Raw genomic sequence first — 14,193 nt, 5'->3', positions numbered from 1 at the left:
GCCAATCACTTGTCATTTCTACCTTTACGTTCACTCTCCTCTAGGTGCCCGTCTCTCCTCACGCACTGTCACTGGTCTGGGTCATGCCCTTGTTTCTGCCCAAACCTTCGGCTGCTGCTGGGCTCCCCTGCCTCGAGCCTTCCTCCGTTCCGGCCCATCTTCCTCAGTTGTCCGTCTGAGCAGGCTGTTCTCCTCAATAAGTTCCAGTGGTTCTTCTTGGCTCTAGGACCAAATATACAATCCTGTTTGGCTTTGGAATCCCTAATCTGACTCTCTCCTATGTCTCCTGTCACAAGTGGTGTTCCATCCCCTTGTCTCTATAGCTCTCCACTGACTAACCCCTATTCTCCTGCCATGTTTCTCCCCCCACCTTCACCTCCCAACTTCACCAGCTTCCACTCAGCTCAGATCCTCTCTTCTTCCCTCCCTTCCTTTCCCCAAGCGCCTTCTCTTGCCTCTCAGATTATCTTTCATTTACTCAGTCTCTCTCTTATTTTTTTGTCTCTATCATATTTGGATATAGTTGTTTGCACGTTGCTCCCCAAGTCGGGAGCCATTTTTGTTCTTCTTTGTATCCCCAGTGATTAGCACGGGCTGCTAAACAGTAAACCACTTCATAAGTGCTTCTTGATTTAACTAATCATTTGGAATTACTTGCCAACATTCTCTATTTGAAATATAAAAACAAATTGTGGAGTTTATTTTTTTTTCTCCATTTTCAGTTAAAGATGTCTTATGTTTCCTTTTTCATCCCTTGACAGGCTGGTTTTGATGGGGAGAGCATTGGAAATTGTCCCTTTTGCCAACGCCTCTTCATGGTCCTCTGGTTGAAAGGAGTCAAGTTCAATGTGACAACTGTTGACATGACCAGGTGAGAAAAAGCAGGCCCCATTTGATAAGGGGGCCTAAGATTGAACAAGACAGCTGGGAAAGTCTGCCTTGAAGCTGTGCTGGTCCCAGTTCTGGCAAGACTGGGAGAATAGTATCATATCATCCCATCGTAAGGTTTCTCAGGGTCAGCCAGTGATAATCTAGCATGTGATGTGATCTTCACTTTTGGGAGGACTGACATTCCCCCCAAAGAGCATGGCTTGACTGAAATTCAATCATTTAAAAATAAAAAAAAACAAAAAAGGCCTCCTTTACTGCACTATACAGATATTGAAAGGGAACATGGAGCATTTGATAAAGGACTTGACTTAGAGTCAATTTTTCAGTCATGTCCGACTTTTCGTGACCCCACGGACCTATGACCAAAGGTTTCTTGGCAAAGATGCTGGAATGGTTGGCCATTTCCTTCTCGAGTGGCAAACACAGGTTAAGTGACTTGCCCAAGTGGCTGGGATGCCTGCCCATGCGTGATGCCACAGTTCAGTTTTCGCTTTCTTTTTTACCCTCTCCCCAGGAAGTTTCTGAGTCTGGATTTGAACTCAGGTTTTCTTGCCTCTAAGCCCAGTGCTCTAGCTGATGAGGTCTAGGTTTGGGTAGCTAAATGAAATTAGGGTTTAATTGAGGTCTAGTGGCAGGTTTGGGGTGCAGGGAGTCAAATAGAGCTCCCCTGCAACCCCTTTGGATTCGGCGCAAGGAAACGGAGTTAAATGAGGCCTAGTGGCGGCGGGAGTCCCTGCAAAGGAATTTACAGGCCCCAAAAGCTAGATTGATAAAAGAGGTTTATTGTGGGGTTTGGAAGTAAGGTTCAAGTCTAGTTAGTAAAAGGTGAAGGTAGAGATAAGAAGGGCACCGGATTCCAGTGGACAGAGATCCCTGGCGTGCCAGGCATAAGGCTGGCATGTTTGGACCCTCTGCAAAGAGAGGATTTTAGTTTGGCTCTTTTATAATGAGAGATTTAGCTAAAGGGGCCTGTGGGTGGAGTCCCAAGTTGGCTCCTCGATGGATTTCAGTGGGGGCTTGAGCTTGCTTGGTGGGGGTTGGGAAACCTGAGCAGATCATTAGAATGGGGGCTGGGAGAGCCCAAGTTGGCTCAGATCTGAGTGGGGGCTGGGACAGGGCCAGATCTCCTATTATAGTTCTAAGGGGTGCTTTTGACCAGGATTTGTGAATCAAAGGTCCTGGCTTCCTGAATTGATAATGCATCGGCCAGGAGGGGTTGGGAATCAGAAAGGAATAAATCAATTCTTAAAGGGACCAGAACCTGCATCATAGCCACTTTACCTCCCAGCTGCTGGAGCCAGGAATACCTGGGTTAAAATCTTTTCTCTAACCCACACACCCTGAGCCAATCACTTCAGCCCAAAGGGCTCCAGGGAACTTTTAAAACAAGCTGCATCTACCACTACGTTAAGGGAGATCCCTATACCAGCGAATCGCAGGTCTGCCCTCACCCCCTCTAGGAGTCACTAGAAAATTAGTACACAACATGAAGCACATGAAAAAATATGTAAGGGCAGCCGGGTGGCACAGTGGATAGAGCACCAGCCCTGAAGCCAGGAGGACCTGAATTCAACTCCAGCCTCAGTCACTTAATACTTCTTAACTGTGTGACCCTGGGCAAGTCACTTAACCCCAATTGTCTCACAAAAAAAGACAAAAAACAAAACAAAACAAAACATGTTCAGTTATTGAAATACCCCCACTCCATGCCAGGGTCACCGGTTTCCCAGATGCAGTTAAGCCCAGAGAACTGGGAAACAAGATCAATCTCCCTAGGCAGTGTGGCATTGGAAACAAAGAACTGGTCATTAGTCAGGAAGATCTGAGTGTAAATCCAGCCTCTAACACTTACTAGGCCCTGAGCATGTCACCTAAAGTCTGTCCTAACTTCCTTATCTGAGGACAGCTCAACAGGTCTAAAAGTGAACTCGAGTTTTCCCCCTAAACATCCTCTCTGCCTAAGTTCCCCGTTGCTGTAGGAGGAACAACCACGTGGAAACATGGCGCCGTTCTCAGCTTCCGATTCTCCCTCACCGCCCACATTTGGTCGGTTGCCGTTTGTACCATCACAACAGACCTTCTGCATCCACTACCTTCTCCTCACTCAAGCAACCTTACATTAGATCCTCATTACCTCTCACCTCAGTGGTTACCATGGTTTCCTACTGAGGCCTTTTCTGTCATCTCAGCCCCTCCTACTTTCTGCTGCCAAAGGCAGTTTTCTGAAGTGCAGGCCTGACCATGTGACTCCTCTGCTTAACCAATTCCCAAGGTTCTCTGTGGCCTCTAGGATGGAATAGAAATGCCTCTTTTGGTACTTAAAAGCCCTCGGAATCTGACCCCAGCCTTCCTTTCCCACCATCTGCAATGGAGACATTTGATTTCTTACTCACGTGTGACCCCCCACCTCCAAGCCCCCCTGCCGTGGTACTAGCTATCCACCATGCTCAGCATCCCCTGCCTCCTACCCTCGCCTCAGGGGGCCCTTTTTCCTTTCCGATGGCTCTTGAGCACTATCTTCTGCCAGAAGGATGCCCCCGACTGGTAGTGCCCTCCCTCCCGGGCTACCTTGTACTTAACTAACGCGTGTGGATGTAACATATCCATTTCCTTTCTATTTCTGCCGTATCCTTTTGCGTACATCCTTGTCTCCTCCAGACTGTAAGCTTCTTGGGAAGAGTGTAAGAGTGGGAATCGTGCCTCTCTCCCAGCACTTACTTAGCCCAGGGCCTGGTTCATAGTGGGTGTTGATCGATTGCTTAATCGATCTGAAAATGGAGATAATTATAGACCTATTCGGGTGCCATTTTATGAGGATGACATGAAGTCACGCAGGGAAAGCACTTTGATTTAAAGGGCCGTGTAAATTGCAACTCTTGTCATTATTCATTACTCATTAGAATCTGGAGGCCAGTCAGTTTCTGCCTTCTAAATCCTCTCCCAAATTTCCAGAATTGGGAAGGACACAGTGACCATCTCTGACCACGAACCTACGGCAAGTGGCTAGCAGCTCCTGCGCCAAGGTCTCTGTTCAGTGAGTCCCTCCTCCTCTGATGTCCATGAGTGAGTGCTCACGTTTACTCTCTAAGGACAGTTGGAATATCTTTTAAGGACGATTTCACCTAATGTGCCCAGGGTAAGGGCCTTTTACCTGCTACACCAGGGTACAGGTTTCATAGTACTCTGACCTATCATGTTATCTATTTCTATACATTGCTTCCCCAAGGCTGCCCAAGACCCCCTTTGAGGGGGAAGGTGTGCCAGGATCATCAGTTACTACTTTGGCGGTTCTCTCTTCAAATCTACTTTGGCCCTAGCCAAGAGGAAACTAAGCATTTTAAAAGGTAGTCCAGTATTGGGAGGGGGGATAAAAGTAAAGAAAAAATGAAAAGATAGAACAAATTGCACATGTATCATAGCCTTTGGTAATCATGGCCACTTCTATGGAATAAGCGCCTCATTTTACAGATGAGACAACTGAGGTTCAAAGAAAGATTATCCCTTTGTCCAGGATGATATACCCATCCAGGTGTCTGGTTCACGATTCAGAGTCGGCTCTTCCTGAAAGCCACCATATCAAGTTATTTGGCTAGATATGAAGTAATATCTTCCCGTCTCCTTCCACAACTTAGTTGCACTTTCTGATTTGTATTCCGGTTGTCCCTATGCATGTCACATTCCCCTTGAGGAGTTTTAAAATAATTGTTTTGCATCTTGATATTTCCTGTATCTGGGACGTAATAGGCACTTAAGAAATATTTATTTGAATTTCAGTTAAATCCCAGAGAAAAGAAGATGGATCCCAAATTCTGTTTCCTAAGATCCACTACGAATTTGTGTTATCTAATCTTAACCAGGCATTCATTGCAGCAAGGCAATCCACCTAAATCAATTCACTAGCCTATGATGATCCTGACATATGTGACAGGATAACTGTTCTTCAGCCCCCACAGGGAGTCTTGGGAAGCCTGTGCTTGCAAAGACACCCACAGCAACTATCTCAAACCTTCTTTCCTCAAGCCCCCCATTGCACCCCATTCTTTCATCTGAAGACCTAGGAATAAAACAAATTGAGGTCAATCAATGGGCTCTCCATTTTCTCTTCTTCATCATCTCCCATAACTTATATGCCTTCCCACGTCATCTCCTCCTTCATTCTGATCTCAGGTCTCTGGCCCATTCTTGGCAAGGCCAGTTCTTTTGAGTACAATTATGATCCCACCCCCTCTTATCCTTTCCAACAGATTGCCTTCCCTAGCATTCCCAACTTTTTTTTTTTTACCTCCACCTTTTCTCTATCTATTGGCTTGCATGTTATCTCCCCATTAGACTGAGCTCCATGGGGGGGCGAAACTGGTTCTGGCTTTCTTTGTATCTCCAGTACTGGCACATAGTACGTGTTTAATAGGTACTTATTTGCTGATTAGCTGATTATCTGCCTTCTGCTAATGTCCACAAAGAGTAAAATGACCAGAAGAGAAGGGAAAGAGACAGGATAATTTATGAACAGGATAACCAGCTCTTGAAAAGTATAAAGCAGCCATGAGTGGTCTTTGACGTAAATCTTTGGCCTTCTATTAGCCCCGAGTAGATAGGCTTCATCATTTGCTGCTCTCACAGGATATTCTGTCATCTCCTTGGATAATGTGTGGGTGGCTTCTCTGCTATGTGTCTAAATCCAACTCAAATAGAAATGGGTCCCTGCAGGTCTTATATTGATGCAGAAAATCACAAATTAACATGATCTATTGGTGGCCCAGTAGATAGAGCACTGGGCCTGGAGTCAGAAAAGCCTGAGTTCAAATCTGGCCTCAGACGCTTCCTAGCTGTTGTGATCCTGGGCAAGTCACTTCATCCTCTTTGCCTCAGTTTCCTTCTCTGTCAAATGAGCTAGAGAAGGAAATAGCAAACCACTCCAATATCTTTGCCAAGAAAATCCCAAATGGTATCACGGAGAGTTGGATACAACTGACTAACAGCAGTGTTTTATTGCATTTTTATTTATTTTGTTAAACGTTTCCCAATTACATTTTCATCTGGTTCCCACTGCAAGAGGAATTTTGCTGCAGCATGCACCCGGGTGAGTCTGAGCCTTTGTAAATAACCCTTTCTTTCCCATCCCTCTAGGAAACCGATAGAGCTGAAAGAGCTAGCCCCGGGAACCAGTCCTCCTTTTTTGTTGTTTAACAAGGAACTGAAGACAGACTTCATTAAAATCGAGGAGTTTCTAGAGCAGGTCCTGGCTCCTCCAAGGTACAGAATTTTTCCCCGTTCCTCCATGGCATAATAAGCGGAGCAATTGAATTCTCTCTTCCATTTGTTTACCCTCCAAACTTTTGACTCACTCACTTTTAGGCCTGTGGAGTTTGGGGGCCAGACCTCTCTTTCATTCTTGAGGAGAATCTTGTAAATAATCACTTGCTCATTTCCCCAAAGAGAAGGAAATGATACTCATTGTGCTGCTTTGGCTTATCTGGAGAAGAGTCTATATTTTGGAAGTAATAATGGGGTAACATCGAGTATTTCTGATGAGCCCAGCAATCACAGCGAGATGGGGCAGACCTGCTTTAACCTGAGAGTCATGTTGGGTTTTTGTTGTTGTTATTGGTGGTGGTGGTGGTGGTTTGGGATTTGTTTGTTTGTTTTAAATAAAAGAGTTGGAGTCAAGTGACTTGCCGAGAGCACGCAGCTAGGAAATATTAAGTGTCTAGGGCCGGATTTAAATTCAGGTCTCCTAACTTCAGAGCCAGTGCCCACTGATCTCTGCTGATCTTGATGAGGTCTAGATTTGGGGTACCCAAAGGAGGACTAGTGGCAGGTTTGGGGTACAGGGAGTCTAATAGAGCTCCCCTGCAACCCCTTTGGATTCAGCGCAAGGAAACGGAGTTAAATGAGGTCTAGTAGCGGCATGAGAGTCCCCTGTAAAGGAATTTATAGACCTGAAAAACTAGATTGATAAAATAGGTGTATTATGGGGTTTGGAAGTAAGGTTAAAGTCTAGTTAGTAGTAAAAGGTGTTAGGTAAAGAGAAGAGGGCACTAGAAATATTATTCCAGTGGGCAGAGGGTCCTTGGTGCCAGGCATGGTGCTGGCATGTTTCGGCCCTCTGCAAAGAGAGGGCTCCAGCTTGGCTCTTTTATGATGAGAGATTTAGCTAAAGGGGCCTATGGGTGGAGTCCCAACTTGGCTCAGATCCGGGTGGGGCTGGGACCCGCCTGGATCTCCTATTGGAATTAAAAGGATGCTTTTGACCAGGATTTGTGAATCAAAGGTCCTAGCTTCCTCCATCAGCCAGGAGGGGTTGGGAATCAGAAAGGAATAAATCAATCTGAAAGGACTAGTTTCTTAAAGGGACCACAGCCCGCTTCAATCTGACTCTTGTCTTTCCACAATCAACTTCACAGCTTTGGTCTGTCTTCTTCCTGTTACCATTACCTTCCAAATCGATGCCTCAGATTCCCTTCCTCAGAGGTGAACACCCAAACTGGCTTTAACTTTCAGTTCCTCTAGCCTCTGGGAGAGGCTCCTTTCCACCAGGCTTCTGACCCCAATTTCTAATTCCTCACCTCCCATTACCTGAAGGTGTTCAGTTCCTTTAGCTCAGGGGTGCATAACTTTTTCTGGGTCATGGATCCCTTTGGCAGGCAGTCTAGCAAGTCTGTGGAGGCCTTCTCAGAAATGTGTTTTTAAATGCCTAAAATAAAATCATTGGTATTAAAAGGGAAACCAATTATAGCAAAAATATATTTATCAAAATATATATTTAAAAACTCCCAGATTTACAGCCCTGTGCCCTAGATGGATTCTACCTTATCTACCTACAGGATAGATAAATCACACTCAAGACCCAAGTCACCACCAGAAATTGCTCTACCTTGATACTCCCGAACTCTCAGATACCCATCTCTGATCCTAAGCTCCCATCCTCCCAGCTGTCCCGCCTCCCAACTCCTTAGGAGTCTGCCCAATGGCCTTCTTTCTTGAACTTCTGTTCCCAGTCCAACACCCTTCTTTAGCTTCACCGCCCTCCCGGCACAGTTTGGCCCTTATAAATCTGCCACTCCAACAAGGCGTCCTCCTCCCCCATGTTCTTCTACTATGGGTTCCCATGCTGGAAAGCCACGATACTGGGTCTTTCTCATTGAATACCTTCTCTGCTTCTTCTGAGATTTTGAGCATACTAGAGAAAACCAAGATATTGTTCACTATGACCCCTCAATAATTGCTGACTGATCCTTTTATTCATCTTGGACTCATTCCCTATCACACTGTCTCCCAATTGGGGATTCCAAACTTTCTCCTCTATTAGCCCCAATTCTACCTGTGTCTTTTATGTTTTTTAAAAGATTTTTTTCTACCTATATCTTTTATATTTTTTCAAATTCTTTTCTACCTATGTCTTTTAGCGAATGTGTCTCCTCACTCTGCTGAGATCATGGCCATCCAGTATGAGCTCTCTCATTCCCCTTCCTGTGGACCTCAAGATCTCTCTTGATTTACCCTCATTTCCTTCTTTCTAGTTTCAGAGAATGAGGCGGGTTGTCTTGGGGACTTAGCTCCCATGTATAATGTCAATTCTATGGGTAAAATGCCTTCTTCAGGTCTGGCAAAGCAGAATGAATTGGAAGTCAAAGGTTTGTAGCAGACACTAAGTGAAGATCTAGACGCAGGGGTCCTCAAACTAAGGCCCGTGGGCCAGATGCGGCAGCTGAGGACGATTATCCCCTTCACCCAGGGCTAGGAAGTTTCTTTATTTAAAGGCCCACAAAACAAAGTTTTTACTGTAGTCCGGCCCTCCAACAGTCTGAGGGACAGTGAACTGGCCCCCTATTTAAAAAGTTTGAGGACCCCTGGTCTAGATAAATGGCTTCTATTTACAAACTCCCTTTGCCTCCTGGCACAAGGAATAGAAAAAAAGTTCCTTGCGTATTTCTTCGCCTGGGAGTTGTCATCGACAATGCATAGACATGTTAATGTTTTGGGTTCAGCGTTACCCCAAAACCCAAGTGACAAAGTTGACACTCTGGCTAAAGTCTGTTTGAGGGTCTGTCTTTTTCTTCTCCTAAGGTATCCACGTCTGAGTCCCAAGTATATGGAGTCCTTTGATGTGGGGTCTAACATCTTTGCCAAGTTTTCTGCATATATTAAGAACACACAAAAGGATACCAATAAACGTAAGACACAACTTTGTATCTGCCCTCTTAGATCCTAGGGGGTTTTGTTGTTGTTTAGTTGTTTTTTCAGTCATGTCTGACTCTGCGTGATCCCATTTGGGGTATTTTGGAACAAAGATTCCAAAGTGCTTTGCCATTTCCTTCTTCAGCTCATTTTGCTGATGAGGAAACTGAGGCAAACGGGATGAAGTGACCTGCCCGGGATTACACAGCTAATAAATGTCTGACTTTTGATTTGAACTCCGGCCTTCCTGACTCCAGGCCCAGCGCTCTATCCACTGTGCCACCTAACTGCCTGTTAGAGTCTTTTTTGTGAGGGTTATTAAAGTGACTTGCTCAGAGTCACACAGCTAGTAAGGGCTAAGTGTCTGAGGCTGGATTTGAATTCAGGGCCTCTTGACTCCTTGCTTAGTTTCTTTAATTCTTCCCACCTTCCCCAAATTTTCATCTTACCCATACGACAAGAAAAGAAAAAGGTATGAACCAATCAATGAATCCAATCCGATTCATTCCAGTGGGAGATGGCAAACTAATGTGTCAGCAAATAGTATTCCACTCTTTACTAATAAATAATGATAATCATAATAGTTAACTTTATATAACATTTACACCGTGCTAAGTTCTTTACAATTACAGTCTCATTTGATCCTAACAACAACATTGCAGGATAGGTACTATTGGTATCCCCATTTTAAAGTTGAAGAAACTGAAGCAGGCAGAAATGCAGTGGCTTGACCAGAGACATACAGTTAGTAGTCTGAAGCTGGACTGGAAGTTAGGTCTTCCTGACTGGCTCAAAGCCTGCAGTTCTATCTATTCTGCCCCTCCCGGTCCTTCTAGCTAACACATCATCAAGTACAAGGCCTGGCCCATCAGCAGCAGGCACCCAATGAAGATCTGATGTTTGAATGAATAAAGGAATTGGTGGCTTGATTGTTGTCCTCGGGTCTTGAAGAGAACCAAAATAATATCATGATATTGGGTCAAAGTAGACCGTGTCCAGTTGTGGCTGATCAGACCCATGAGAGCTTGGAAGACTCTTCCACAAGTTGACATACATTTGGGGCAGAGATGGCTCTAGATATGCACATCTATTTCCTTTGAGCTACTGCAATTGTGCTTTGCTCGTAGACCGCGGAGCCTTCTTTGATATGCTGGGTGGGCCTTTGCCAGTGTCTCCCATGTCTCACGATTGATTTGAAAGTTCTATGACTGAGTGAATTAAAGAGCCACCAATAAAGTCTTGAGTATGGGACACGTAGGTATAAAAACGTGGGCAAATAAGCACACCGGGAGACATTTGGCAATGGCAGTTGAGCATCTAAAAATAAACCTGTGACTTCATTAAATGATTCAGATCTGGAGAAAGCTTTGCTGAAGGAATTTAAGCGTCTAGACATCTATCTGAATACCCCTCTTCCCGAGGAAATTGATCATGACACCATCGACGAAATCGTGGTCTCCAGAAGGATGTTCCTGGATGGAGATCAGCTGACCCTGGCGGACTGCAACCTGCTCCCAAAGCTGCATATCATCAAGGTGAGAAAGAAACAGTAAGAACAGCAGGTATACTATACCATGCTTTGGGTGGCCATTTCTACTGAAGAACGCCCATGATGGTCACTTTTTACCAGTGTTGATATGTATATGGCTTCACAGATCAATGACTTTTCCCTCTCTTTTACTTGCTCTTCTAGGTGGTTGCCAAGAAATATCGGAACTTTGACATCCCCCAGGAATTCTCTGGAGTCTGGCGCTATCTGGGAAATGCTTACGCCCGAGAGGAGTTCAGCCACACATGCCCTGCAGATAAGGAGATCGAAAACACTTACGCATCTGTGGCTAAAAAATGAAAAATTCAGGCTGCGTGTTCCAAAGCAATGATAGCCATGCAGGCTACCTTTTGTATCACATCCCTACTTCTGCTAGAAATGTCGGTAAAAATGTTTAGTTTGAAAGAGTATTCTCTGCTTTCTGTCTAGCCAGCCATACCCAGAATCCACCTGCAATTTCTGTGTGGCCTCAGGCTTTCCCAAGCTTCCAGCATCCTGATGGCAAATCCATTTGATTCCCGAATCCCTAAAATGTGTTAGGTAAATCTCAACAGAATCAGAGTCTAAATTGTCTGGTGAACTTGATACCCCAGCCCAAGATCCTGGATGAAATCATTTAAGCGGTGAAGCGTCTCTTAACACTACCCCGACTTTGGAGCTCCCCTTACAAAGTGGGCCTTTGTCGGGTCAATTTGTTTTACAAGCAAGACATCGGCAGGTCAAGATTCTGAACCTGAAAAAAACCTATATTCCTGGCCTCCCCCGCCCCCGTCTAAGCGCCCATTCCACTTGAGTCAGGGGAAGAGAATAAGCATTTGTATGGCACCTACCGTGTGCCAGATTCTGTGATAAGTATTCCAAAATAATGAAAGCCAACCCTCCAGTCTTAGGAACGTCAATACACCTCATGCTTCTAGATGATTAGACTATATCCGTCACTATATTGAAATGCTACCAAACTGTTAACTGATTATTAGCCATCTATCAATGATAAACCCAAGTAAAATGATGAAAAGCCGAGATGCAGACATGTTCTGTCATAAAATGGACTCAGCGATTGAAGTCACTAGCTTAAAATTTTCTATCCCCGGTACAACATAGTTAATATTTTTCTTGCTTTTAGTAGAACAGCGGATGATGCTCCCCTCCCCCACAATTTAGGTAAACTATAGAAAAAGGGAGATATGGAGGGAAATCTCTAGCCCCCAAGGGACTTTGATTTTCCCTCAAAGAGGGACAGAACTCCCAAATTTAAAAGACGCACCAGTAGATATAGGGCTAAATTGCTCTGTGTGTGCATATAAATCAAATGTGGTATTTCTCTATCCATAGATTTGAGGAAAACTTGGCAGCATATATTACGCCCCTACTACGTGCTAAGTGTCAGGGATACAAAGGAAGGCAAAAATACAGTTCTCAAGGAGCCCACCCTTTATGGAGAGCCGGAGCAGAGGGAAGGTTCTAAAATTAAGAGGGAGCAGGAAAGACGTGCTGCAGGAAGTAAGTCTTCAGCTGAGACTCAGAGGGAGCCAAGGGAGCCCAGCAGGGGAGATGAGAAGAGGAAACACTCTAGGCATAAGGAACAGCCAATGAAAACATTCGGAAATTGGGAGATGGAGTGTGTTGTTTGAAGAACAACAAGGGGGTTATAGTGTCACATTGGATCATGTTAGGATGGGGTGGAATAAGGTGTAAGAAGACTAGAAAGGAAGGAGGGGGCTTGATGCTGAAGAAATACGAAGGGGGGTTGTATTTGATCCTGGAGGCAATAGGGAGCCGCAGGAGTTAATTGAATAAGGAGGTGACGTGATCCAACCTGCAATTTGGAAAGATCCTTTCGGTGGCTGGATTGAAGATGGACTGGAGTGGGGAGAGACCTGTGGCAGGTAGACCCTCCCAGAAGCTATTGCAATCATCTGGGCGGGAGGTGGTGAGGGTCTGCACCAGGCTGAGGGCGGTACCTGAGAATTGGGGCATATTCGAGAGATAACTCCAAGGTAGAAACAATAGGACTTAAATGATTATCCAGATGATTATTCAAAGGAATCATCCATGCTGTACACACAGGGCAACGCAGAATAAAGTACTGGGTAAATATTAGCTATTTTTGAAAAATAAAATATCACTGAGAGGCAGCCTTGGCCTAGTGAACAGAGAGCTCGGAGCCAAGAGAGCTGGCTTCAGATCCAGCCTATTGTAGGGAACTAGAAAAGTTACTTCCATTCCTAATTCTGGCAGTCCGAAAAATCACAGAAAAGGCACCCGACTGATGGATGGGCTTTCATCTCCTTGGCGTTTCCTAAGCCAGTAGAAGCACCTCTGGTCTGGGCTTTAAGTCAAACACCAGCACATGTTATTCACAGACAAATCAGTGAACAGAAGCTCTGGAATCCTGAGACTGTTTTGGTATTAAAACATGTATTCTTCTTCTTACATTATTATTAGTCACTTTTTCCTATTTTATAACATCCTGAATAAAAACCAAGTTTGTACTTTCTATTCTCAGAAGCTTCTTTCTAGCACCTTTGGAGAAAGGCAGTTGTGCAGTTAAGCTAGGATTCCGTAGCCCGTACCTGTGCCCTGAGAACCCCTGGAGGGGCTTTCCCAGCCTGTTTTGGAGAAGCAGAGGAAATGGCAGGGAACCCCTTGAGCCGAAGACTCCTTCAATTGCCTCTGGTCCTTCTAGACCTTGGGACTAATATTTACTACCATTCTCCTCCCCACCCCCAAGCACATCCCACAACTTCAAAAAAACTGCCTTTGGTCAGTGAGGGGCCTCCATCGATGTGGTCCCCACGTCTTCATGCTTTAAGTCTTCATAAGTTCCTGTGCCCTCGCCCCATCCTCAAATCATCACTTACCTCAACTGCTGCCCCAAGGAGGAGGACTGGGAGACGGAGCCCGTTCTCTTTCAGAGGAGGAAGTATCTGGATGCCCTTCCTGATATGCGGGGTGGTGGGGAGGGCGCTGATCGTGCCTCTGTTCCCTCTCCCTTCCAGGTTAATGAGACTCCTAACAGCCGGCCCCTGGCTGGGCCAGACCTCCAGGCCCTGTCAAAGCCAGGAACAGGCAGGAGAAAAAGTTATTCCCCGGCTGTCCCATTTGTTTCTTACCAAAGCTAGGCTCCAGCTCAGCCCGGGGAAGTGGGCAGGGTTGCCTAGAAAACTCCTCTAATCATCCTCCCCACGGCTACCCAACACCTTGGGGAGGAAACCCCACACTTTCCCTTCTGCAATGTGCGTTTGGGACCCACACCAGCCTGGCCCGCCCTTTTGGCCATCGGTTCCTGCACGCAAGCCTCTTGGGCCCCCTTTGACGAGGGGCACGCTCCCACTTGGGCAGTGAGAATGATGCTGTGGGCCTATCGTGAAACCAGTTAGCCTCTGGGAGGCCCTCTCAGCTGCCCTGGATGCAACCCAAGAGGACCGTGAATCTCTGCACATTGCACGTGTCCCAGAGAACTTCCAACGAGGACATAGTGTCCAAGGTTTTTATTTCTCAGGGTTCCCGGCCTTCGCACGATGATCACGATGCCGTGGAAGGCACGATAAAATCTGGGCCAAAGTGCAGACAGA

The 14,193-nt window shown here is 45.6% G+C and overlaps 1 protein-coding gene across 1 annotated transcript in view; it reads left to right on the top strand.

Annotated features, from left to right (window-relative positions):
* Positions 1-13,115, top strand: part of CLIC2 (chloride intracellular channel 2) — a 73,833-nt gene extending 60,718 nt beyond the window's left edge. Inside the window, exons 2-6 of the mRNA XM_031944823.1 lie at positions 762-871; positions 6,019-6,144; positions 8,959-9,065; positions 10,423-10,604; positions 10,763-13,115. Coding sequence (XP_031800683.1) covers positions 762-871; positions 6,019-6,144; positions 8,959-9,065; positions 10,423-10,604; positions 10,763-10,918 — 681 coding nt within the window. The 3' untranslated portion in view covers positions 10,919-13,115. The remainder of the gene's footprint in view (positions 1-761; positions 872-6,018; positions 6,145-8,958; positions 9,066-10,422; positions 10,605-10,762) is intronic.
* The last annotated feature ends 1,078 nt before the right edge of the window (positions 13,116-14,193 follow it).

The sequence above is a fragment of the Sarcophilus harrisii genome, chromosome X (genome assembly GCF_902635505.1).
Source record: "Sarcophilus harrisii chromosome X, mSarHar1.11, whole genome shotgun sequence".
Lineage (NCBI taxonomy): Eukaryota > Metazoa > Chordata > Mammalia > Dasyuromorphia > Dasyuridae > Sarcophilus > Sarcophilus harrisii.
The sequence above is the reverse complement of the archived record's forward strand: the minus strand, read 5'-3'. Positions and strand labels throughout refer to the sequence as shown.